The 25,185-nt window shown below is 64.1% G+C and overlaps 2 protein-coding genes across 5 annotated transcripts; one reads left to right on the forward strand and one right to left on the reverse strand.

Moving 5' to 3' along the window:
* The first annotated feature begins 7,033 nt into the window (after window positions 1–7,033).
* BAIAP3 (BAI1 associated protein 3) lies at window positions 7,034–22,737 on the forward strand. 4 transcript variants are annotated; one of them, XM_034951569.3, is made up of 34 exons: window positions 7,034–7,160; window positions 11,921–12,061; window positions 12,356–12,443; window positions 12,567–12,698; window positions 12,949–13,056; window positions 13,958–14,017; window positions 14,165–14,231; window positions 14,330–14,525; window positions 14,858–14,902; window positions 15,022–15,099; window positions 15,217–15,319; window positions 15,563–15,670; window positions 15,755–15,850; window positions 15,949–16,052; window positions 16,477–16,597; window positions 17,104–17,228; window positions 17,309–17,399; window positions 17,550–17,606; window positions 17,682–17,779; window positions 17,879–17,930; window positions 18,050–18,180; window positions 18,330–18,453; window positions 18,846–18,989; window positions 19,085–19,177; window positions 19,269–19,460; window positions 19,541–19,609; window positions 19,704–19,783; window positions 20,156–20,264; window positions 20,605–20,676; window positions 20,853–20,933; window positions 21,009–21,129; window positions 21,202–21,325; window positions 21,400–21,605; window positions 21,683–22,737. In XM_034951569.3, exons 2-34 carry the CDS (start codon window positions 11,931–11,933, stop codon window positions 21,784–21,786), a joined length of 3,510 nt encoding a protein of 1,169 aa, XP_034807460.3. In that variant the 5' UTR covers window positions 7,034–7,160; window positions 11,921–11,930; the 3' UTR covers window positions 21,787–22,737. The 4 variants fall into 4 exon arrangements, with proteins under 4 accessions (XP_034807460.3, XP_063454248.1, XP_034807459.3 ...); XM_063598178.1 differs by having other exon boundaries at window positions 12,618–12,698; XM_034951568.4 differs by lacking the exon at window positions 7,034–7,160 and adding an exon at window positions 7,913–8,166 and having other exon boundaries at window positions 12,618–12,698.
* Window positions 22,538–25,183, reverse strand: TSR3 (TSR3 ribosome maturation factor). Its single transcript, XM_034951574.3, has 6 exons — window positions 24,994–25,183; window positions 24,680–24,899; window positions 24,107–24,300; window positions 23,356–23,532; window positions 23,187–23,250; window positions 22,538–22,906 (listed from the first exon to the last, which is right to left on the reverse strand). The coding sequence occupies exons 1-6, from the start codon at window positions 25,103–25,105 to the stop codon at window positions 22,735–22,737; spliced, it is 939 nt and encodes a 312-aa protein (XP_034807465.1). The 5' UTR covers window positions 25,106–25,183; the 3' UTR covers window positions 22,538–22,734.
* Window positions 25,184–25,185: the final 2 nt, after the last annotated feature.

The raw sequence follows: 25,185 nt of genomic DNA on the forward strand, positions 1-25,185 counted from the left end.
GTGGAAGGGAAAGTGTGTTCCCGGCATGAGGTGCCTTGGAATTAGTAAAGAATTGTGGGCAATGGATTAACCACTGTATCTAAGAATCCACCAATTAAAGCATTTGCACAGACTGCGGCCTGCCGGGTGTGTCCTTTCCTGCCCTGTCCCTGGCTCCCCTGGGCTGTGGGGGTGGGAGCCCACTGGGGCCACAGGGTGGCCCCCCCGACCCCAAGGCCCAGCCCTACCGCCCAGGGCTTTGTTCTGGTCCTGCTTCCAGCCCCACGTCAGCCCCTCCGGGTGACATCCCCTCTAGCCAAGGTGACCCCCAGCCTCGGGGTCTCTTCACCTGCACCTCCCTGGCCTGCTCTACGGGTCTCCTCCCTGGGACTCAAGGCTGCTCTTGCTGTCCCTGGCAGGGGAGCTCCTTGGGGAACAGGGACCCCAGGTGTCCAGAGAGCTCTCCTCACAGGGCCCATCCAGGGCTGGCTAGAGCCACCAGGTAGGAGTCTGGTGCACAGGTGCAGGGACCCCAGGTGTCCAGAGAGCTCTCCTCACAGGGCCCATCCAGGGCTGGCTAGAGCCACCAGGTAGGAGTCTGGTGCACAGGTGCAGGGACCCCAGGTGTCCAGAGAGCTCTCCTCACAGGGCCCATCCAGGGCTGGCTAGAGCCACCAGGTAGGAGTCTGGTGCACAGGTGCAGGGACCCCAGGTGTCCAGAGAGCTCTCCTCACAGGGCCCATCCAGGGCTGGCTAGAGCCACCAGGTAGGAGTCTGGTGCACAGGTGCAGGGACCCCAGGTGTCCAGAGAGCTCTCCTCACAGGGCCCATCCAGGGCTGGCTAGAGCCACCAGGTAGGAGTCTGGTGCACAGGTGCAGGGACCCCAGCCCCCTGTGGGACGGGCTAGCCAGGCCTGAGCTGGTGCCGGGGGAGCCCTCCCTTGGCTTTGGCAGTCGGGCTAGCCACAGGTGCCCTCCGTCTCTCAGGTCCCTTGGGACCTGGGTCTGGCTGGGCTGGAGGAGGCTAGGAGACTTGGCCACCATGCTGGCCGCTGCCCCCAGGAATGCAGGCTCCTGGCCAGGCTGCTGGTCCCCAGGTCGCCTCACCTTCCTGGACCTGAGGCCTGGCCGCGCCATCACTCACTGGGATCCGCTGATGGGAAGCCTTCCTCATGATTACCATGACGACAAGTTGCCAGGTTGGAGGGCCTTGCACTGATTTGGACTGGCTGGAGCTGGTTTGAGCCAGCTCCAGCAGGGAGGGGCCTGGGAGTGCTGGGTTTGGGATCCATCCCCAGCCGACCCTGATTCTGGGTCTGGGGGTGTCCTGAAGCACCTGCTCAGGAGACGCAGCCTGAGATCCCCAGGCACCACCTGGTCTGAGGAAGCCATTGGGCCCAGTTGGGGTGGGGGCTCCTGGCTTTGGCCCATTGGGTGGGAAGGGGCTGGGGCAACTGGTCCCGTCCACCCTGCCTGTCTCTGGCCCAGCCTGGTCCAAAAGCTTCTGCACCTGCCAGGAGGTCGGCTTATCCGGCTCTTAGGAAGAAATAGGAACAGGCACAAGAAAACCAGCGGGCACGTGTGGCTTGGGCTCTTCCTTCCCTGGGCCTCTGCCCTTCCTCCAGGATGCCCTCCGCCGAATAAGGCAAGTTCCCACTCCTCGATGCGGGCTGTGCCTTATTTATTTATTTATTATTTATATATTTAGAGATGGAGTCTCACTCTCTCGCCCAGGCTGGAGTGCAGTGGCATGATCTCGGCTCACTGCAACCTCCGCCTCCCGGGTTCAAGCAGTTCTCCTGCCTCGGCCTCCCGAGCCTGGGCTGTGCGTTTAAGGAGGGACTCTGAGGCCGGGCGCGGTGGCTCACGCCTGTAATCTCAGCAATTTGGGAGGCCGAGTTGGGAGGATCACCTGAGGTCAGGAGTTCAAGACCAGCCTGGCCGACATGGCAAATGCCCATCTCCGTTAAAAATACAAAAATTAGGCCGGGCGCGGTGGCTCATGCCTGTAATCCTAGCACCTTGGGAGGCTGACGCGGATGGATCACAAGGTCAGGAGTTCAAGACCAGCCTGCCCAATATAGTGAAACCCCGTCTCTACTAAAAATACAAAAATTAGCCCTTTGAGGAAGACGTGGTGGTAGGTGCTATGAATCGCTGATCCGCACGCTCCTGCTCCTGACTCACCGCTGTCCGCTCTCGCCAAGGAACAAGCTGGTCAGGAAGCCACGCAGCAGCTATGGCTTTATTATTATTTTTTAAAAATTTATTTATTTATTTTTTGAGATGAAGTCTTACACTGTCGCCCGGGCTGGTGTGTGGTGGGGCGATCTCGGCTCGCTGCGGCCTCCACCTCCCGGGTTCAAGCGATTCTTCTGCCTCAGCCTCCCGAGTGCCTGGGACTACAGGCACACGCCACCACACCTGGCTAATTTTTGTATTTTTAGTGGAGACGAGGTTTCACTATGTTGGCCAGGCTGGTCTCGAACTCCTGACCTCGCGATTCGCCCACCTCGGCCTCCCAAAGTGCTGGGATTACAGGTGTGAGCCACCACGCCCGGCCTAAAAAATTCTTTTGGCTTTTAAGGATACCAGAAAAACACCCAAGGAGCCGGAGATGGCAATTCACCAAAATTCACCAAATTCACCAAAATTCACCAAATCTGAATCACTCTAACGAGCTACAGCATAAAATCACTTGAAAAGGTGTGTGCTGACTTGATCAGAGGCACAAAGGAAAAGAATCTCAAAGTGAAAGGACCGGTTTGAATCCTACCAACACTTTGAGAATCACTACAAGAAAAACTCCAGATGAGGCCAGGTTACAGCTCACGCCTGTAATCCCAGCACTTTGGGAGGCCGAGGCGGGCAGATCACGAGGTCAGGAGATCGAGACCATCCTGGCTAACAGTGAAACCCCATCTCAACTAAAAATACAAACAAATTAGCCGGGCATGGTGGCAGGTGCCTGTAGTCCCAGCTACTCGGGAGGCTGAGGCAAGAGAATGGCGTGAACCCAGGAGGCGGAGCTTGCAGTGAGCCAATACCGCGCCACTACAGTCCAGTCTGGGCAACAGAGCAACACTCCATCTCAAAAAAAACTTATTAAAAAAAAAAAAAAAAAACTCCAGATGAGCATCCATAAGCAACTCATTGACTTGCACAGTCCTTCTGAGATTGTTAAGCAGATTACTTCCATCAGTATTGAGCCAGGAGTTGAAGTGGAAGTCACCATTGCAGATGCTTAAGTCAACTATTTTAATAAATTGATTACCAGTTGAAAAACAAACAAACAAACAAAAAAATCAGCTAGGCATGGTGGCGGGTGCCTGTAGTCCCAGCTACTCGGGAGGCTGAGGCAGGAGAATCACTTGAACCCAGGAGGCAGAGGTTACAGCCGAAATCACACCACTGCACTCCAGCCTGGGCAACAGGGCAAGACTCCGTCTCAAAAAAAAAAAAGAAAGAAAAGGAAGGACTCTGAAGCCCCCAGAGCTGGGAGGAGTCGCCTCCCAACCCCAGCTCTGCACAGAAGGATGCACACTGAGGGCCTGGCCTCTCCCTGCTGGGCCCCTAACCACAGTGAGCACAGAAGCCCATCTCGCTGGGAAGGGGCCTCTGACACCCCCACCCTCAGGCTGGTGGGAGGCCTGGCCAGGGGACAGGGTGCCATCCTCCCTGCCATCCAAGCCTCACCGCAGCAGGGGCTGTCCTGCCTGCAGGGCTCTGGCACACCAATGGCCTTTGTTTGGAGGCTTGGTGGGACCCTGTCTTGGGCCCACTTCTTTGTCCCCGCCCTGCCCTGGACCCCTCACAGATGCTGCTACTAGCATGGAGGCCTGAGAGAACTCCAGCGTGACACTGGGTGGTCACCTCCAGCCGGCCCCACCTGTGCACGCGTGGCAGCAGGACTCCCGGAGCTTCTGGTGTGGGCTCTGGAGACCAGCATCTCAGGCATGAGGCCAGACCTGGGCTGAGGCCCTCCCACCCAGAGCCCCTCTCTTGATGGGGCAAGTAACAGGTTCTGGCAGTCTTCAGGGTCCTCCAGCTCCGGGGCAGGCAGGGTCCCTGGCCAGAGTCCCTGGGCTCTGACCCCACGAGCTCTCCAAGGACCCTGCCCTTCCTTGCTTGGGTCCTCAGAGGGAAGTTGGGGGCAGATTCTGGGAGGCTGTGCCTGCAATTTCTAGGGCTGCCACCAGAGGGTGGTAGCACTGGGCCCTGCGCTGTGCTCATGAGCGTGGAACAGGAGGGGGTGTCTAACTCTGCCATGGCCTCACCTGTGTGCTTCAGCGGCTTTGGCGCCTGCGTATCCAGAGCCTGGTGTTTTTATCTGCCCCCCCACCGCCCCCCGTCACCGGCCCGGCCCTAAGGAGGAAAAGCTACTCTCCCTGCCTGCCAGACCCTTTCCAGCACAAAGTCCTGAGAATGTGAAAAGAGCCAGGCTTGAAAAATGGCTTTTCTCAGCTTTGCACAAGCAGCCCTGGTGCCCCAGCAGCCTCCTCAAGCTCTGACCCCGTCTGGGCAGGGGGTCTCGTGTCCCGACACATCGCTGGGAGGTGTTCCTGCACCTGCGCCATCCCCTCACTGTCCCCGGAGCACGGCAGCTGTCTGCACTCGGGTCCAAAGGCAGAGACGCCAGGGTAGCCCCTTCAGAGTGAGGCCTGGGGCTCAGGGTGGGGAGGGTGGGCGGCCCACTCTCCTGCCCTCTCTCTTAGTGGGAGGGGACTCACGCGAGGATGGGCTTCCAGCCCCAAGCTATGGAAAGGTAAATTGGGTCACTGGAGGGACCGGAGCTCTGGCTGGGTGGCTGCAGTTCCCACCCCCACCAACTGGGACTGAGGCTGACCTGCTGTGAGTTGAAATTGGCTCACTGAGGTCCCCCAGCTGCACCCAAGGTGGGTGCTGCTGTTGTCCCCATTTTACAGAAGAGGGAAACTGAGGCCCGGGCAGTGGAGGGTCGCCCTGGGGCAGGGGTGAGTAGGGTGCTGGGACTTTGATCCAGGTCAGCCTGTCTTCAGCCTCAGAACAAGTTGGAGAATGAAGGCCTCGGTCACTGAGTGGGGTGTCGCTCGGCTCGTTCATTCCGCGACTCCGCACCAAATGTTTGTGGAGGGGACAGTCCTAGTGACCATCCTCTCCTGGGGAAACGGAGGCCCAGGGCTGGTTTGGGACTCAGCCTATCGCTATGTGGCCCTGGAAAAGCCCTTTCCCGTCTCCGGACTCCAGTCTCCCTACCTAGAAAACAGTGGGGAGAGGTCTCCAAGGGTGCTCCCGCACCCGACGGACTGCAGTGTTGGTTTCAGGGTTGGTGCTCTCGTAGGGGCCGGAGCAGCAGCTGCCCCTCCCAACTTCCTGTTTACCGTAGCTGCAGAGCCTGTCCCTTCACTCAAAGCCAGTGTGGTCACCATGGCAACCGGCCTGTGTTTGTTCCAACAGGTGGGCAGAACCTGGTGCAAGACCGCAGAGGCAGGGGCGTCACTCCCAGACCCGGTCTCCAGACCCACCAGCCCCTCAGGAGGAACACTGCTACAGAGTGGGGCTGAGGGCCCAGGCCCCCTCCCCTGCTTCCCACACCGCGTCCCTGTCCCAGCCAGTCCCTGCATTTCCTGCAAGCTCCCTGCCCTCCCCCACCGGCCTGGCTGTGCTGGGTCAGGATGGGGCAGAGCCTGGGCCGAGCGTCCTGAAGGAAAGCCCACCCAGGGGTCCTGCCCCCGATCCTGCACAGACAGGTGTGGGGCGGGCATGGATTTGAGTGAGTTGGGATCCAGAAGCCAAGACAGTTGTTGGCAGACGGGCCCCCTCCCTTCGAAGAGCTGTGTTCTGGAAGCCTGTCTGGCCTTGGGCTGCCCAGGTGCCCTTCGGGTGAAAAGTCCAAAGTCTGACCACCCCCCACCCCCTGTCCCCGAAGGGCTGCGAATGTCCAGCTGTATTCGACCAAGCGCAGGTGCGACCGGGGGGCCGCTGCACCCTCGGCAAGTCTGAGAGCCTCAGGCCCCCGACAGGACCATGCTTAGCACGGACTTCTCAAAGTGTGGTCCCTGGACTGGCGGCAGCAGACTGGAGCTGGGAAGTGCAGGTGCTGGCTGGCGTGGGGACCACACCTGTGATCTCAGCGCCTTAGGAGGCCGGGGAAGGGGGATCCCTTGAGCCTGGGAGTTTGAGACCAGCCTGGGCAACATAGGGAGACCCCCATCTCCACAAAATAAACCAAAAAACATTAGCCGGCGGGTGGTCCCAGCTACTGGGGAGGCTGAAGCGGGAGGATCACTTGAGCCGGAGAGTTCGAGGTTGCAGTGAGTGGAGATGGTGCCACTGAGCTCCAGCCTGGTTGAGAGCTATTTTTGAGAGCTTCTTCGAGACCCTGTCTCAAAAAAAACAAGGGAAAAAACGCAGATCGCCCCCCCACCCAGACTTTGGGACCAGCGGGTTGGGGACAGGACCTATCAATGCCTTAACAAACCCTGCAGGAGACCGCGGGCCCGCTGGGGTTCCAGGACAGCGCAGCGGAGGAAGAGTGGGGAGCCACCCGGGAGGGGCTGGCGGGGTCCAGTGCAGACCCCAGGGGCTCCGGGGGCTCTGGCCGGCTGTGACCCCACAAGCGCCAACTGGGCCCTCACCAGAGCCCCAGGGACGATCGCCCCACAGGCCGTCCGCGTGGGCGTGGGGCGTTCCGAGTGGATCCCTGCAGGACGCATCCCCGCCCCGAGAAGAGAGCGGCGGGGCCCGCGAGGGGTCCCTGAGTCAGGCCCTTCCAGAAAGGTCCGCGGAGGAGACCCCGCCGACCACCCCTTTCTAGACCCCACGCGCCACGGGGAGGGCGCGCGCGGCCAGGCGGGGTCCCGAGGCAGCCAAGCCCGCTCCCCGTCCCGCAGCCACCTGTGGGTTGACTGACAGCCCCGCATCCCGGGGGAGGGGGCTCCGGCCCGGCTCAGGGCACGGAGACCCCGGCCGGGTCCCCTAAGGCGCAGTGGACGCGGGGGGCGGGGCGAGCGCGGTCAGGCCCCGCCCCGGTCAGGCCCGGCCCCGCCCCCAGTCAGACCCCGCCCCCGCAGCGGCGTCCGCCCAGCAGTTGCTCAGTCGTCGGCGCGCGCGGCTGGGAGCGGTAGCTGTGCCTCGGCGTCCCCGAGCTGGTGCCGAGCGCAGCGCCCCAGGAGCCCCCCCCATCCCCGCGCCGGCCCACGGTAAGTGCCGCGGGCTGCAGCCAGTGCTGTTGGGCTGCCGTCTGGGCTCGGCCCCGCGCCCCAACCCGGACGGACCGACGGCCGCCGCCCCCTTGGTCCGGGTCCCCCAGGAGGCACGGGGGTGGCCTCCGAGAAGGGGGGCGGTGAGAAGGTCTCGACGCCCCCTCGGCCCTGGGGAAACTGAGGCCGCGCATGCTTGGAGGGGCGGGGTCTCGGGGGCATTTCCCCTCCGAACGCGCAGGAGAGGGTGCGGCGGTGGGTCCGCACTGCGGAGCGGACGGGGAGGGTATCCGGGTGCTGGCGACGGCCTCCCCCGCACTTGAGCCGCCAAGCGAGGCTTCGACCCCCGCGCCTCCCTCCCCGGGGGAGCAGACGGGCCCGGGGCCTCCCAGCACCCCTCCCGGGCGGGCTGCACCCCCCAGCGTCCTCGTCCCTTCCCTCCTCCCGCAGGTCCTCGTAAGGCCCTTTAGTCTCCCCGAAATCCCTGCGAGTGCAAAGCGGCCCCTCCTTCAGCCCCACTCGGCAAAGGGCTGTGGGCTCTTGCCTGGGCCGGGGTCTCCGGGGGAGGAGTTTAAAGTGACACACTAGACCCGCCCCCAGACTCACCCCGGACCGCCCGCCCCCTCCAAGGGGAGAGACCCCCATAGAACTGGGGGTGTGGCTCCTGCGGGCGCCCGGGGCCCCGGGAAAGGGGGTGCCGCGAGGCGGGGCAGGGAGGGGGTCGGTGAGCAGAGGGAGGAGGGAGCGCTGCGCAGACACAGGCGAGGGGAGGAAGAAGGCTCCTCGGGCTCCGGTCTCCTGCGCTCCTGCTGGGCGCCCGCGGCTGGACCTTGGCAGCCGTCTGAGGCTTCAGGGAGCCCAAGGCCACCGGCAGCGCTTGTTAGAATGCACATTCCCGGGGTTCGACTGGAATGAGACCCCGGGGAGCAGCGTTTGCAGCGGGCCCGCCAGGTGACCTGCACCTGGGCACTGCCATCGGCTTCGCAGGGGCCATCTGGAGGAGTCGGTGAGACCAGGGAGAGATTCCTGCGGGAAATCCCCAGGGCCTGGTGAAGGGGAGTCGGGGGGCTGAGGGAGGAAGAGCAGGGAAGCTGGAGAGAAGACCAAGAGGGCAGCGTGGAGAGCCAGCCTGTGGGGCAGATGTCCTGCCACCTCCTGCCCCAGGCACACACCCAGGGCACCATCAGCTAACCCCCTGCCCCAAATGTGGTAAGAAGGGCGCCCCCAACACGTTGAAGGCGTTTGTTCCTAGACAGCCTGCACTGGGAAGGAAGGCTGACTCAGCCTCTGCTCCGCTACCCCCAGACTCAGCTGCCTCACTGCCCCCAACCCTGAGCCCCCAAATGGCCTGGCAGGAGACGGCTTGGCTTAAGAGTCCCAGGTTCACATCTGGGCTCTGGGCAAGTCGCCCCCACCCTGGGCTGTGAAATGAGATGTGCCATCCTCCTTGCAATATGTCATTCCCCATTCAGCCCAGGCCTGGGGGACAGCCAGGGAGCAAGGTGGGATGGGCAGGTGTGGCTCAGCCCCAGTGCCACAAGGCAGGAGCTCCTTGGCGGTCCTCCGTCTGCTCACTGGACAGATGGGAGTGTGGTTCTGGTCCTGGCATCAGGCATGAGCAGAGTATGGGGGGGTTCATCCTGCCTCATGCTACTGTCCCAGGGTGAGAGACTGGGAAGGAGTTACATCACATCTGGGCCCACGGGAAAGACGGGGGGTCCCCTGCACCTGGCTCACTCCTGCCCCGTAAGTGCTGAGAGCCACCCAGGCAGCCAGTGCTTCCTGTACTGGTCACAGACAGATGCGTATGCCCACCGTTCACAGCAGCTCTGGCCTCTGTGGCAGGTGGCTCCCAGGGCCCACGCAGTTGGCTGCAGCCAGGCTATCAGCTGCCCAGGCAGCCTGGGGTTTCCAGGGGAACAAAAGGGGTTTCTGCGCACCCAGGATGAGCCAAGTCTTCTGTACACCTGTGCCAAGACGCCATTATTGCACCCATCCTAGCAACGGGCAGTGGGAGGGGCAGGAGCTGCAGTTGGGGTCAGGGGGGCTGGCCTAGCTGGTTGTCCCAGGAGCTTAGCACTGGGGACACCAAAGAGACCTGGACTGCCGTCCCCGGCCCACTTGCTGGCTCTGGGACCTTGGGCGGGCTCCCAGCCCTGTGCCTCCGTTTGCCCATCTGAGATGCAGGGAGCAAAGGGCACCCCTCTCGGGCCGCTCTGGGGATGAGGAGGTGAATGTGGAGAGGAAAATGCAGGGAGGGTACCGAGCCCCCTTTTTCTGCCTGGAACATCTTATCACAAAGACACCCCCTCCCCAACCCCGCAGTTCAGGCCACTGGCTCCTGCGTCACATTTGTCTCCAGGACTGCGAGCCCCCATCGCCCCTGTCACACGCACATGCCGCGGCGGTTGCCCTGGCAACAGCTCCAGCAGCGGCTGCTCCACTGGCTTCGGGGGGCGGCAGGGGGAGCAGCCTCTTCCACCCAGCAAGGGAGGGGAAGGGGGCTTGTGACTCCCAGGCCCCTGAGGATTTCACGACTGGCTGTGGGGGTGACAGCTTCCAGAAGCACTGTACCCAGCCTACCAAGCCCCCCCTATCTTTTGGGGGGGAGGCTCACAGGGGAAGGCACTGATAGGTTTGAAGGAGGTGAGTCCCCCCCGCAAGCATTGCCTCTCATAGGGTGGGAGCCGCAAACCCTCCTTCCTGTGCTCAGCTCTAGGGTCTGGTCCCGTTAGAGCCTGCACCCAGGGCTCAGGGGCTGGCAGGGACCCTGGAATCAAGACGAGATGTCCGGGAATGGTGTCTGAGCTGGTGTGGGTATAGCTTGGGGCTGGTGACCCTGAACCCCCACAGACACAGCAGGGGCCCGGGAGCTGGCTCGACAAAGTCCGTTTGGAACCCACCACTGGCATGGTGTGCCCAGGCCCCCACGCTGCCCACTGAGCTTATGAGTCTAGTGCCACTGTGGGGAGCTGGCCTGGCATGCAGGGCCAACTGTCCGTGAGAGCCTGAGTGGGCGGTAGAACCTGCTGGTCTTCGTTTCCTCTCCTGTCCCGTGAGAATGACTATGCCCTTTGCGAGGGCCAGTGTGCCCAGCCCGGAGGCACCCTCCGCAGGTGGATGAGGGAGCACTGGCAAGGGAAGGGACCCAGACAGCAAGGCCAGGACCCCGGGGGGCTGGGGGAGCGCGGTGTCCTAGAAATCAGAGGCCGGCAAGGCTGGTACAGGAACCCAAGAGTGGGTACCTCTCTTGTGGTGGGGCAGAGGTGGCCTGGCTCTGGGACAGTTTTCATGGAGCGGGGAGGCAGTGCAGAGGTGGAGGGTCTGCACCTGCACCCGTGCAGAGGAAGAGGGTCTCAGGAGGCTACGGTGTCTTAGCCATCATCCTACCCCTGTTGAAGGGGGTGTGCAGGGCAGTACCACCCGGCCTTCCTCCCTGACACAGGTGGGCTGGGCGGTGCTGGCTCATGCCTGTAATCCCAGCACTTTGGGAGGCCGAGGCTGGTGGATCACCTGAGGTCAGGAGTTCAAGACCAGCCTGGCCAACATAGCGAAACCCCGTCTCCACTGAAAGTACAAAAAAATCAGCTGGGCTTGGTGGCGGGCACCTGTAATCCCAGTTACTTGGGAGGCTGAGGCAGGAGAATCGCTTGAACCTGGAAGGCGGAGGTTGCGGTGAGCGGAGACTGCGCCACTGCAACTCACTTGAACCTGGAGGTGGAGGCTGCAGTGAGCTGAGATCATGCCACTGCTCTCCAGCCTGGACCGAGACTCCATCTCAACAAAACAAAACGAAAAGTGGGTGGGGCCTTCCAGGGGGCATCCGGGTCTGCCTGGGCCCAGGCTCCGGGCCTTGGCAGAGGGCAGCTCTGTCCCAGCGGTGACATCTGGGCTGCTGCTGCTGCTGCTCCAAGCAGGAGGCTGACAGGTTGGCTCAGTTGTCATGGCAACATGAGGGGAGCTGACACTGGATGGACTGGGAGGGAACTGTAGCCCCTACACCCGGCATTTTCCAGCGGGGCCCGGCTTGCTTCATGTTCTCGTTTGTACCAACTATGGGGAGCAGGCCCTGCTTTGTGGGGACACTGCCCCCCACCTTCTACTGTCCACCTCAGGTTTGCTGACCAGCTCCTGGGGTGAGGAGGGGGCATTGACCCCCGCTGTGCTTGGTGAGCGAGGACCCCCAGGCAGTCCCCTCCAGGGCCTCCTGGCCACATGGGCATCCTCCACCCAGGATGTCAGGGTTCTGGCGAGTTTTTATCTCCTACATAGGAGAGCTGGGTACCTGGCATCTGTCCTGGCCCCAGAGTGGGCACGGGGGCTGGGGGAGCTGAGTGCTGTGGCCCAGATCTTGGTCCTCTTGATGCAGCCCCAGGAAACAGGCGCCTCCTGCTGTGCTGTCGCGGGGAGGGGTGTGGGGGGCGAGTGTGGCAACCGCCTCCCTCGCCAGCGAGACCCCATAAGTCCCTGATGGACCCCCAGCTCTGGGTGGGTACCAGCCCCGCCTTTGACAGCATTTGCTACCTCCTCCCTGAAGCCGCCCTGCAGGGGGCGCAGGGACTTAGCCGGTCACCCAGCAGGTGTGGGGACAGGAGCCCTCACTGCCTGACCAGGTGCCCAGCGCCATCCAGGCGGTGGGTGAGCTTCCAGGCCTCTGCCCCACCTCTTCCTGCCCCACCCCCCTCCCCCCCCCCACCTGCTGTGGTGCACGGAGGGTTGAGTGGACGACCTGAGGCTGCAGGCTGTGCTCTCTGCTGTAGGTCACCCGCCATGTCGACCTTGCTGGACATTAAGAGCAGCGTGCTCAGGCAGGTGCAGGTGTGCCCGTCCTTCCGCCGCAGGACTGAGCAGGACCCAGGGAGTGCTAGCGCCGACCCGCAGGAGCCTGCCACGGGGGCCTGGTGGGTGCCGAGGGGCCCAGCCCCACATGCCCACAGGGCCATTTCCCGCCAGACTTCACACATGGCCGCCCCTGCCCCAGCACCCCTGGGCGGGAAGGAGGGTCTGCAGTTAGCTGTGCCACACTGTGGATGTCACATGGCCCTTCCTGCCCCTGGAGTTGAGGGTCCCAGGCAGGGGCCAGTATGCTGAGAGCTGCAAGCTGACCCAGTCCTTCCCCACTGCCCCTGGAGTCGAGGGTCCCAGGCAGGGGCCAGCGTGCTGAGAGCTGTGAGCTGACCCGGCTCTTTCTCCAGGAAACCCGGGGATGGCGTGGAGTTCTTTGCCCACATGCGCCTCATGCTGAAGAAGGGGGAAGGCAGACAGGGCTTGCCGTGCCTCGAGGTAAGGGTGCCACCCCCAGGGCCCGATACCACAGCCCAGCATGGGGCTCCCCCTTTGCTCCTCCCCGCTCCCTCCTGCCCTCGCTCCCACCTCCTAGGGCACCACCTGTCTTCCCTGCTGCAGGCCTGGGGCTCTCCCTGCCGTCAGAGGCCTCACCCTGGGCCCCACACACAGGTCCCCCTGCGCAGTGGCTCGCCAGCACCCCCGGAGCCTGTGGATCCCAGCCGCGGCCTGAGAGCCCTGGCCCCAGAGGAGGTAAAGGTGGGGGTGGGAACCAGGGGCAGTCGTCTGCAGCGGCCGCTCCCTCAGCCGTTTATAGGCACCTACTGTGTGCACAGGGTCTGGTGATGGCAGAGAGCCAGGGTGAGTGGGTGGGTGAGTGAGGAGCGGAGGGGCTCCTGGTGCAAGGAGGCAGAGGTGGGGCCTGGGCTCGGCAGACAGGAGGTGCTGCTGAGGGCTGGGGGCCTGGGACGCGGCACTGTGGCCGCCCTTCCCTCACCTGCAGGTGGAGATGCTCTATGAGGAGGCCCTGTACACGGTGCTTTACCGCGCGGGTACCATGGGCCCTGACCAGGTGGACGACGAGGAGGCCCTGCTCAGCTATCTCCAGCAGGTCAGCCCACCCTGACCCTGACCCAGACCCTGACAGCTTCCCCACCTCAACCCCTTCCCCACCCACTGACACCATCATCACCCAAACAGTATGCAGAATCTCCCCAATCCATGCACAGCACACAGAGATGGCTGCAGGTGCACACACACACACGCACACAGGCTGCAGGTGTACACAGACACACATGCACACAGGCTGCAGGTGCACACAGATGCACACAGGTTGCAGGTGCACACAGACACACATGCACACAGGCTACAGGTATACACATACATACACACAGGCTGCAGGTGTACAGAGACACACGCACACAGGTTGCAGGTGCACACAGACACACAGGCTGCAGGTGCACACACATGCACACAGGCTGCAGTTGTACACAGACACACGCACACAGGCTGCAGGTGCACACAGACACGCACACAGGCTGCAGGTACACACAGACACATGCACACAGGTTGCAGGTGCACACAGACACACGCACACAGGCTGCAGGTACACACAGACGCATGCACACAGGCTGCAGGTGCACACAGACAGGCACACACACACACAGGCTGCAGGTGCACACAGACACACGCACACATGCACATAGGCTGACAGACGCACCTCGAAGGATGCTCCCGGCTTCCACCTGCATGTGCTCTGAACTCCCCTGTCCTCCCGTGGCCCCCATTCCCACGCATGCACTTGCGTGGCCTTCATCACACCCACCATCTCTGGGCATGCCCAGGCCCCTTGGCACAAACCCTCTGCCGCTGCCTCCCACGCTTCCCCCAACCCTGCACCCATGAGGACTGAGATTGGGTGTCTGTGATGGGCTGAGCCCGAGGTCCCCAGACAGTGGCCAGCCTCACTTCAGGGGTTGCCTAGGCCCTGCCAACCCAGCCACCCTCCACAGGTGTTTGGCACCAGCCCTGAGGAGCACACCGAGGCCATCGAGCGAGTGAGGAAGGCCAAGGTGAGGCCGCCGCTGCCTGGGCAGGCACTGACCAGCACGTGCCTGCGTGGCGGGGGCACGGGGCAAGGCCCTGTCACCTCCATGCTAAGTAGGGCATCTGGGGGGCAGCTCAGCCTCACCAGGCCCCCCATGCCCCTCTGTCCACAGGCCCCCACGTATGCCCTGAAAGTCTCTGTCATGCGTGCCAAGAACCTTCTGGCCAAGGACCCCAACGGTGAGTGGGGACCCAGCAGACCTCGGCTGCGCCGAGGCGTGGTGGCCATGGAGGGCCAGAGGGCGTGGGGCCGGGGCTGAGATGCCTGCCGTGCCCAGGCTTCAGCGACCCGTACTGCATGCTGGGCATCCTGCCTGCCTCGGACGCCACGCGGGAGCCCCGTGCGCAGAAGGAGCAGCGCTTCGGCTTCCGCAAGGGCAGCAAGCGCGGCGGACCCCTGCCCGCCAAGTGCATCCAGGTCACCGAGGTGAAGAGCAGCACCCTGAACCCCGTCTGGAAGGAGCACTTCCTCTTGTGAGGCCCTCGCCCGTCTGGGTGCGGGAGGGGGGCTCTGCCTGGGGTCCAGAGCTGGGCTGTGCCTGGAGGGTGGTGGCTCGCAGCAGCTCCCGGTCTCTGTGGGGCCGTGTGCCCACTTTCCAGAGGAGAAAACTGAGGCCCAGAGATGGGCGTTGTGCCACCGGGGCCACACGGCTGGCAACACCTGGCAGGATCGGGATTTGGAGCTGAACAGCCTGTCTGGAGAGCGGGTGCCTGTGGCCTGGTCCCTGCTGCTTCTGGACTCCCTGACCCGGGCCTGGGCAGAGCCTTGCCGGGGACCCTCATGGGCATCTCTGTTCTCCTTGTAGCGAGATTGAGGACGTGAGCACGGACCAGCTGCACCTGGACATCTGGTACAGGCCCCTGCGCCATGCAGGGCGGCGGGGATGCACACCTTTTGCGGGGGAGCAGGACGGACTCAGGGCCCGGCTGCGGGCTCCAGACAAGCCAGGTCCTCCCCTGTCCCCACCAGGGATCATGACGACGATGTATCCCTGGTAGAAGCGTGCAGGAAGCTGAATGAAGTCATCGGCCTGAAGGGCATGGGCAGGTATGACTGCTGGGACCTTTCTACCCGTCACCCGTGCCCTCAGCTTGGTCATGGGGCCCGGCGGGCAGTGGGTCCCCAGGAGCCATCAGCGTGATGCTCACCACCTGCGGTGGCCAGGTACTTCAAACAGATCGTCAAGTCAGCCCGCGCAAACGGGACAGCAGGACCCACCGAGGACCACACCGATGACTTCCTGGGGTGCCTCAACATACCTGTCCGGGTGAGTGGGTGTGGGGTGGGGCTGGTGACACTTAGAGAAGGGCCTGGGGAGTGTCCCAGCCTTCAAGGGGCAGGGCACTGCCTGGAGAAGCTCCTGCTTTTGGGCCTCCACTGAGTGCGCTTGTCACCCTCGTTCCCCGGAGAAGGGAAGCCCAGGCCATGTGGTCTCTCCAGGGTCTCACAGAGTCAGTGTGGAAGGAGAGGGGGAGGAGTCTGGTGGGCCTGACCCCCATGCTACCCCCAGGAGGTGCCTGTGGCTGGCGTCGACCGCTGGTTCAAGCTGGAGCCACGCTCCAGTGCCTCGCGTGTGCAGGGACACTGCCACCTGGTTCTCAAGCTGATCACTACGCAGGTGGGGAAAGTGGGCGTCCCCGTCCTCCACCCCCGCCCTTGGGGCGGGGGCAGAGCTGGTGACTGGGTGGGCTCTGCGTTGCAGAGGGATACGGCCATGAGCCAGCGCGGGCGATCGGGCTTCCTGTCCCACCTGCTGCTGCTCAGCCATCTGCTGCGGTTGGAGCACTCAGCAGAGGAGGTAGTGGGTGCACCTAGGATTGGAACAGCCCGGCAGGGGGCCTGAGGAGGGGATGTGGGGCTGTCCCGCCTCCACCCACGACAGACCTCCTCCCCCAGCCCAACTCCAGCAGCTGGCGAGGAGAGCTCAGCACACCAGCCGCCACCATCCTCTGCCTGCACGGAGCCCAGAGCAACCTGTCACCCTTGCAGCTGGCCGTGCTGTGAGTGGGTGGAGCTACGAGTGAGCGGGGAATGTGGGCGGGCGTGAGCGAGTGGGGCATTGGGGGCCATGCGGTGAGTGGATGTCGTGGCTGGGAGGGTGGGGCAGGGAAAGGGGCGGTGCTGAGGTGGGGCTGCGCTGATTGGGCGGGAAGGGAAAGGGGCGGTGCTATGAGTAGGTGGGGCAGCGCTGATTGGGTGGGCAGGGAAAGAGGCGGTGCTACAAGTAGGTGAGGCAGCGAAAGGGGCGGTGCCATGAGTAGGTACGGCAGCGCTAATTGGAGGGCAGGGAAAGGGGCGGTGCTATGAGTAGGCGCGGCAGTGCTGATTGGGTGGGGCAGAGAAAGGGGTAGTGCTGTAGGCGGTGCTGAGTGGGCATGGCAGGGGCGGGGTTCATACCCTTTGACCATGGGCCGGGCCCCACAGGCACTGGCAGGTCAGCAGCCGCCACCATCAAACCTGCACGCTGGACTACAGCTACCTGCTGGGGCTGCTGGAGGACATGCAGGCACACTGGGAAGAGGCTCCCTCACTGCCCCAGGAGCAGGTGGGTGCAGCCGGGACCTTCTTGCCAGCCATGGCGAAGGGAGTGCTGGGGACTGGGGTCGCTCAGTGCCGGTCGGCGAGGGGCAGAGTCCTGCCCGCGTGGGGGTCAAAGACAAATGGACAAACTATGACATGGGCGAGAGCCAGCGCTCTGCAGAAAGGAGACGGGAGACTCGTGGGAGTCACCTCGGGGGGCGGCCAGGACTTAGGACAGGGCTGGGGAAAGCCGCCAAAGTGGCGCCCATCTGAGCGACAGGAGGGAGCGGCCCTGGCAGGACGGACGTGGGAACTGCAGGGGCACAGGCCCTACGTGAGCTGCGTGGGTGGAAACCGAGGCTGGGACAGGCCGTCTGGGACAGGCCGACTGGGCCTGTGGAGGGTGCTGCTCAGGGCAGAGCTGGGCTGACCATGCCGGGGGAAGGGTGTTGCGGGCCAAGGCAGGGAGGATGTTTTTCCTCATCAGTGACCGGTTGGGGCTGCTGGCACTGAAGGGCCCTGTCCCCACAGGAGGAGAGCCTGGCTGATAGCCTTTCCGCCTTCTCTGAGTTCGGGCTGCAGCTGCTGCGCCAGCTCCGAGACTACTTCCCTGCCACCAACAGCACCGCTGTCTACCGCCTGGAGCTGCTGCTGAAGTGGGTGCAGCGCCGCGTGTCAGCGTGGGTGGGGGCGGCTGGCAGGGCAGGCCCCACGTCAGCGTGCTGCCCCCACCCAGGTGTCTGGGCAAGCTGCAGCTCTTCCAACCCTCCTTTGAGATCTGCCCCTTCGAGACGGAGCTGAACATGGACATTGCTGCGGCCCTGAAGGTGTGTTCCAAAGCCCAGTGGAGGCCGGCTGCTAAGCCCTCCCCTCCCCTTCCCTGCCTTCCCGACCCTGCACCTCTGCACCACGGTCTCTTGCCCACCTCTTCCTCTTCCCTGCAATCCACCATGCTGTCTTGGTGGTGTCTGTTGCAGAGAGGCAACCGTGAGTGGTACGACAGGATCCTGAATGCCAAGAGTCCCCGAGAGCAGGTGCAGTTGTGGGGGACCCTGGCCGTGAGGGGTACGGGCAGCCGAGAGGTGGGTACGAGCTAGGCTTCCTTGCAGCCAGGACCACAGCGCCTGCCTGGGCTGGTTGTGCTGGCCGACGCCGTCTATGACGACCTTCAGTTCTGCTACAGTGTGTACGCCAGCCTCTTCCACAGGTGGGCCTGGCCCCTCAGTGCTGTCCTGGGGCTGGGGTTGGAGCCAACAGGGCCTGCAGGTGGGGCGCAGGTGGATGAGGTGTGTCCCTTGCTTTGCAGCATCCTCAATGTGGACGTCTTCACCCTGACCTTCCGGCAGCTGGAGCGTCTGGTGAGGAGGGTCCCTGACCCCGGGTGCCTGCCAGGCATGGGGAAGTGGGCAGATGCCCTTGGCTAGGACGGGCCTGGGATTCCTTGCTGCCAGAGGCCTGATCCTGCTGTCCCGGACAGGTGGCTGAGGAGGCATGGGTGCTGACGGAGGAGCTGAGCCCCAAGATGACCCTGGAGGTGGCCTCGGGGCTCTTTGAGCTCTACCTGACCCTGGCTGACCTCCAGCGCTTCTGGGATAGCATCCCTGGCCGGTGGGTGCCCCGTCCCTATCTCTTGCAGACAGACTTTGGGACCAGGGCCCCAGGACCTGTGAGGGGGACGGTCCTGGAGCTGTGAGCCTGGAACGTGCTGGTTAAGGTGTCTGAGTCAGGGCCGAGCCCTCACAATCCTCCCACCACAGGGACAGCCGCTCTCTGGCCCTGGCTGGCATCCACGCCCCCTTCCTGCCTGCTGTGAAGCTCTGGTTCCAAGTGCTGAGGGACCAGGCCAAGTGGAGGCTTCAGGGAGCCGTGGACATGGACACGGTGACAGCTGCCCTGGCCTGAGGACACTGGGGCTGGTCCAGGCCCCCAGCCTCCCCCGCCTCCCCAGCCTCCCCAGCAACCCCAGCCTCCCCAGCAACCCCCAGCCTCCTCCGCCTCCCCAGCCTCCCCCTCAACCCCAGCCTCCCCGGCCTCCTCCGCAACCCCAGCCTCCCCAGCCTCCCCTGCCTCCCCAGCAACCCCAGCCTCCCCAGCAACCCCAGCCTCCTCTGCCTCCCCAGCCTCCCCCTCAACCCCAGCCTCCCCGGCCTCCTCCGCAACCCCAGCCTCCCCCACCTCCCCAGCAACCCCAGCCTCCCCCACAACCCCAGCCTCCCCCACCTCCCCAGCCTCCCCTGCCTCCCCAGCAACCCCAGCCTCTCCTGCCTCCCTAGCTGGAGCCCGTGGATGCCTCCTCCAGGCACAGCAGCTCCGCAGCCACTGCTGGTCTCTGCCTCAGCCACATCCAGGAATTGTGGGTGCGCCTGGCGTGGCCTGACCCTGCCCAGGCTCAGGGGCTGGGCACCCAGCTTGGCCAGGTGTGTGGGTGGGCCCTGGGGGTGAGGGGAACAGGTGGGAGAGGAGATGGGGCAGGGGAGGGCTTCATGGCTCCCCACCGCCGTCCCTTCCTCAGGACATGTGTGAGGCCACCCTCTTCTATACGGAGCTGCTTCGGAAGAAGGTGGACACTCAGCCAGGGGCGGCCGGTGAAGCAGTGAGCGAGGCGGTGAGTGGCCAGCTGGGGAGGGGAGCCAGCAGGAGGTGGGGGGCAATCACCAGGCCCCCGACCCATCATTGCCTGGCCACACCTCCTCCAGCTCTGCGTGGTTCTCAACAATGTGGAGCTCGTGCGCAAGGCTGCTGGGCAGGCCTTGAAGGGCCTGGCATGGCCAGAGGGGGCCACGGGGCCCGAGGGGGTGCTCCCCCGCCCCCTGCTCAGCTGCACACAGGCCCTGGACGATGATCTGCAACGGGAGGCCCACACGGTGACAGCGCACCTGACCTCTAAGGTGGGTGGGGCCTGGAGACCAAGGCGTGGAGGCAGTCCCTGGTGCCCCCTGCCCATGCTGAGCACTGCTCCTGCCCTCAGATGGTGGGCGACATCCGCAAGTATGTACAGCACATCAGTCTCTCGCCTGACTCCATCCAGAACGATGAGGTGAGTGCCAGGGCGAGGGGCCGTGGAGCACCGTGTGTACTGGGGGTAGGGCAGAGGTGCGGGGTAAGCCTGGCCTGACCACCCCTGCCCGCAGGCCGTGGCCCCGCTCATGAAGTACCTGGATGAGAAGCTGGCCCTGCTGAACGCCTCGCTGGTGAAGGGGAACCTGAGCAGGTGCGGGCGGGTGGGGTGGGATGGGCTGGCCCGTGGTCACTGAGGCCGCCCTGCAGGGTGCCGAGGCCCTGTGGGAGCTACTCCTCCAGGCCATTGTGCAGGCGGGGCCGGCGGGGCAGGCGGGGCCGGCGGGGCAGGCGGGGCCGGCGGGGCAGGCGGGGCCGGCGGGGCAGGCGGGGCCGGCGGGGCAGGCGGGGCCGGCGGGGCAGGCGGGGCCGGCGGGGCAGGCGGGGCCGGCGGGGCAGGCGGGGCCGGCGGGGCAGGCGGGGCCGGCGGGGCAGGCGGGGCCGGCGGGGCAGGCGGGGCCGGCGGGGCAGGCGGGGCAGGTGGGGCAGGTGGGGCTGGCCTGTGGTCACTGATGCCGCCCTGCAGGGTGCTGGAGGCCCTGTGGGAGCTACTCCTCCAGGCCATTGTGCAGGCGCTGGGTGCAAACCGTGACGTCTCTGCTGATTTCTACAGCCGCTTCCACTTCACGTTGGAGGTAGAGCCCTGTGAAGGAGTCCTCCCCGCCGGCCCTCGCCTCAGGGCTGCTCTGATCCCTCCCTTTGTCCCCACTGGCCTGCCTGGTCTCCTGTGGCTGGAGAACAGCCACTCCAGGGCTGTCCACAGCGCCTCCTCCCGTTAATGCCGAGGTGTGGCCTCTGTGATGGCCTTCCCCACGCTTCCCGGGAGCTTCCGATGCCCGCCAGGGTGTGAGAAAGGGCTCTGCCCTGGGCTGCTGAGCCCCCAGTGCTGCCTGGGCCCCTTTGTGCTGGGGGTCTCCACCTGTCCCCAGCACAAGCCAGGCTCCCTGACACCTCTGCCTTCTTTCCCTGCCCCAGGCCCTGGTCAGTTTTTTCCACGCAGAGGGTCAGGGTTTGCCCCTGGAGAGCCTGAGGGATGGAAGCTACAAGGTGAGGCGGGACCCTCTGTGGGGCGGGGGTGTGGATGAGGGGACTGAGTTCAAACTGCAGCCCCGCACGGGCTGTGTCCTTGAGCATGAGGTGGCCCCACGGGCAGTCAGGTCTCCAAGTGCCAGCGCTGACCACCAGCACCCAGGGGCCCCCTCCTGATGCGCTTCCCCCTGCAGAGGCTGAAGGAGGAGCTGCGGCTGCACAAATGTTCCACCCGCGAGTGCATCGAGCAGTTCTACCTGGACAAGCTCAAACAGGTAGGGAGGCGCCAGGGACAGGGTGCTGCCTCCGAGGCTCCCAGAGCCCAGCTGCGCTCACCCGCCTTTCTGCAGAGGACCCTGGAGCAGAACCGGTTTGGACGCCTGAGCGTCCGTTGCCATTACGAGGCGGCCGAGCAGCGGCTGGCCGTGGAGGTGCTGCACGCCGCGGACCTGCTCCCCCTGGACGCCAACGGTGAGTTGCAGCGGGGACGGGTCGGGTGGTGGTGGGATGGGGGCAGGGGGGCTCACGACTGTGCTCCTGCAGGCTTAAGTGACCCCTTTGTGATCGTGGAGCTGGGCCCACCGCATCTCTTTCCACTGGTCCGCAGCCAGAGGACCCAGGTGAAGACCCGGACGCTGCACCCTGTATACGACGAACTCTTCTACTTGTGAGTGTCCCAAGCCCCAGCCCCAGGCTCCAGGCTGCCGGAGTGAGACTCCCCTGACTGGCCTCTGTCCGCAGTTCCGTGCCTGCCGAGGCGTGCCGCCGCCGTGCGGCCTGTGTGTTGTTCACCGTCATGGACCACGACTGGCTGTCCACCAATGACTTCGCTGGGGAGGCGGCCCTCGGCCTCGGTGGCGTCAGTGGTGTCGCCCGGCCCCAGGTGGGCGGGGGTGCAAGGGCTGGGCAGCCTGTCACCCTGCACCTGTGCCGGCCCAGAGCCCAGGGTGAGTGAGCATCTGGGTGGAGGCAGGGGCAGCGGGCCTGACCCCAGCCCCCACACACCTGCCCACGCTGCTTGCAGTGAGATCTGCGCTGAGGAGGCTGGAAGGCCGCACCAGCAAGGAGGCGCAGGAGTTCGTGAAGAAACTCAAGGAGCTGGAGAAGTGCATGGAGGCGGACCCCTGAGTCCATCAGCTGCCAGCCCCGGCCCCCACCCCAAGTTCCCTGAAGCATCCTCCAGCTCACTGTGGCCAGCTTTGTGCAACCAGGGCCCACGGCGCCCCTCCTGTGCTGTGACGTGTGTGTCGTGGCTGGCCCCGTGGCTCCCATCACCCTGGCCGTGTCTGTCTGGTGTGTGCTGTGAACCCCTGCACCCAACCCCACATCTGGGTGGCCAACTTGGCAGGACTTGGCCAGCAGCTGCCCAGGATACACTGCAGGCCAGAGTGGGCTTGACCACCAGGTGGGCCTCCCTGCCCGCTTCCTTGGGCTCCCCGGCCCTAGGTGGGCGGTGGGCAGCTGGTCTCCAGGAACTCAGTGAGTGGCTGTGCTCTCTGCACAACGGGCAATGTGCAGACGCATTTTTGGTAATCACAGCTGGGGAGTGAAAAGGGTGCCACTGGCACCACTGGGTGGAGGGTCCAGAGCCTCCACCCACAGAGGGAATGCGGAGGGCAAGTGAGTCAAGAACCGCATAGGTCTCCAGTCCCCACGGGGCTCCCAGGCCGGGGAAAGGTTCCCCTGAGGTCACTCTGAGGCCAGGGACGTCACCCAAGGCTGGTGGTCAGTGTGAAGGGCTCCGTGCCAACTGGTCAGCTGTCCTTCACGCACATATCCGTGGCCACCTGAGACCTGCTCCACGACCCTTCCAGGCAGAGCCGAGAGTTCGCCCCAACCCTTCCCCAGGCCCAGTGTGAAAAACAGACTCACAAGTGGCTTCTTGGCCTGCAGCTTCATTTGCGAGAGCGCCGAGGCAGGACACAGAGCACAGCTGTGCTGGAAGTGCGGGGAGAACCCGGACAGCTCAGTCCTGCCAGCAGCCGCAAAGAGCCGAGGCTGCCAGGCCCATCTATGTCCCTCATGTCTCTAGATTTTCTCGTCACCCAGCCTCAAAAATATATATGTCTGCAACCCTCAGTCTCTCTGCCGTTTCTTGATTCCTTTCCAAACCTCAGCTGGGGCCCTGGCCTCAGCCCCCCGTCCCTGCGTCTGCTCCTCTTCACAGCAGCTGCTGCTGGCTCCTCCGCGCTCGGCGCCAGGCCCTGGGTCCTCAGACGCATCACTGCCATCAGTGTCCGAGGGCAGCCTGGGAGAGGAGGGGAAGCACGTTCCCAAATGACGTCCTCCCTGGCTAGCTGGAGGCAACGTCATCCACAAAAAGCCCCCGGCCGAGGACAGATTCCTCTTCCTCCCTGTGCTCTCCAAACCCAAACCTCTCCAGTGGGACATGCACTGCAGGTTTTCTAGTCAGAAGACCATCGGGATGTTGTTTACGACACCACCCCCAGGCAGCAGGAAGGGCTCAGGCCAGAGGTAGAAGAGAGCCCTGGGTCGGAGTGATCATGAAATTAAGACCAAGGACCTACCGGGTGCTGGCCACAGGCCTGTTGGGGTTTCCAAACTCTCTCCCTGAATCCACATCGAAGGGATCTAAGCCGAGAGAGGAAAGTGGCCTCTAAGTGAGCTCAGAGCAGGACCAGGCCTCCCACCCCCCAGGCTTTGGAGGGCCTTGGCTCCCACCCTGCCAAGGCTCACCGATCTCCTCCTCCTGGGGGCTCTCCTTGGCATTGGCCAAGAACTCCTGCTCCACCTGCAGCACCTCCTCCGGGCTGCCGCAGGCCGCGTACTTGTCCAGGAGCTGGCGGTTCAGGTCCAAGAAGCCCTTGCCCCATTTAAACTTCCGCAGCAAAATGACAGCAAGGTCCGGAAAGCCTGACGGTGTGAGAAACAGGAAACCCAAAGAAGTCGACGGTCCCCTCGAGTGCCTCCTGATCACCCTGCTGCCGGATGGCGGCGCTCTCCCAAGTAACCGCAGGGTCCCCAGCAAACATCAGCTCACAGTCCTGAGAACCCGTGTTGCCCCCAGCCTGCACCTCCCTTGCTACAGTCCGCACCTCTGCAACCGACCAAGTCCCCCTCCTTTGCTGCGAAACACAAACATTCCCACCAAGACTGCCCCACGCCTCATCAGGGCCTCTTTAGATCAGCAATTCAGTAATGAGGACGTGGAGGATAAGGAGGATTCTCTGGGCAGTGGTGCCCTGATAATGAATGGCACCCCACACACCGGCCCTGATAGAACAGCGATCCCATTCTGCCTCTACTGCAACTCCACAGGCCGAAAACCTGAAGTGACAGTTGGGGCTGGAACCCTGGTCTGTCTGAACTGTTTCCCTGTCCGTCCCTTATGCTCCTCCTGGGGTCTGTCGGCAGGAAACATGATGCTGGGAGCATAGCAGGAACAGCAGGCCGCCGGGTCACACTGCTGTGGGGCCCCCGGACTCACCTACGATGCAGAAGGTGGCAGCAAACGCTTCCACGCAGGAAAGTCTGTAGGGCCGGCCATAGTTCACGGGGTTGGCGGCCACCAGGTAGGGCAACAGGCGCAAGTGGCTACCTCGCATCTTCCCAAACGGTGTCTCGTCCAGCCTGGCCCAGGAGCAGTCGATGACGGCGACCCCAGACTGCGCCACCAGCTGTCTGCCAGGGACAGCATGGGATAAGTACAGGAGCCAGCACTACCCAAGGTGGAGCATGTCCCCGGAGAATGGCCTAGGTAAGGGATTCAGGGACATCATTCCGCCATCCCCAAACACCCTCAAACGGACTTCACGAGCAAGCTTTTGAGGCAGCTGCTTGGGGCACCTGGAGCATGTGTTTATTCACTCAACAAACGTTTATTACCCCAAAACCTCCTTTATCCCAGGCTCCGCGCTACGCAATGGAGGCAAACTAGACAGACGTTCCCTGCCCACGTGGGTGTGGATGTGGGTGTGACATACAAGTCCCACTAAACCATCCCTGAAGGGAACCACGCGCTGGAAATGAAGACGACCTAGGGCAGGCCTCCCGCGCCTACCTGTCTGCGGGGGACACGTACTGCTTGCCCACGGGGCTGAGCACCAGACCGCCGAATCTGTGGCCCAGGCGCAGGCAGCGCACCAGCCCCAGGCGGGCCAGCTTGCGGCCCGTGCAGCGCCGGGGGTCGCAGTGGCCCAACTCCCACATGGCCAGCGTGCAGGGCAGCGCCGCCGGGCCCGGGCCGCCCTCGCCGTCAGCCGCCCCTGGCTCCACGGAAGCTGCACGAGAGAGAGAAGGGCACTCGGCCTCAGCGTGGGACCCCCGGGCAGGCCCTCAAACCCTGACCCGCTCTCCCCATCACGCCTCGCTCACCCTGCAGCGCGGCGCCGACCTCCTCGGCGAAGGCCTCCAGGGAGCGGGTCGGGAGGTGCCGAGGGCGGCCGCCTTCCGCCCCCGGCCCGCGCGCTGCCCTCCTGCGGCCCATAGCGCGGACCTGGGGTGCCGGGGACTCCCCACCCCACGGGCGCGCCCCTCGGCCTCCCAATTGGCCGTGTGGCTGCCAGC

Source organism: Pan paniscus, chromosome 18 (genome assembly GCF_029289425.2).
Source record: "Pan paniscus chromosome 18, NHGRI_mPanPan1-v2.0_pri, whole genome shotgun sequence".
Classification (NCBI taxonomy): domain Eukaryota; kingdom Metazoa; phylum Chordata; class Mammalia; order Primates; family Hominidae; genus Pan; species Pan paniscus.

Bases quoted from the DNA above. Each gene is read 5' to 3' on its own strand.
- BAIAP3 (XM_034951567.3), top strand. From the start codon at position 8,072: ATGAGACCCCGGGGAGCAGCGTTTGCAGCGGGCCCGCCAGGTGACCTG. The intron at 8,167-11,920 runs GTGAGACCAGGG...TCTCTGCTGTAG, and splicing joins GGGGCCATCTGGAGGAGTCG to GTCACCCGCCATGTCGACCT. The intron at 21,130-21,201 runs GTGAGTTGCAGC...GTGCTCCTGCAG, and splicing joins GCTCCCCCTGGACGCCAACG to GCTTAAGTGACCCCTTTGTG.
- TSR3 (XM_034951574.3), bottom strand. From the start codon at position 25,105: ATGGGCCGCAGGAGGGCAGCGCGCGGGCCGGGGGCGGAAGGCGGCCGC. The intron at 24,900-24,993 runs GTGAGCGAGGCG...TCTCTCGTGCAG, and splicing joins GGTCGGCGCCGCGCTGCAGG to CTTCCGTGGAGCCAGGGGCG. The intron at 23,533-24,106 runs GTGAGTCCGGGG...TCACACCGTCAG, and splicing joins TGCCACCTTCTGCATCGTAG to GCTTTCCGGACCTTGCTGTC.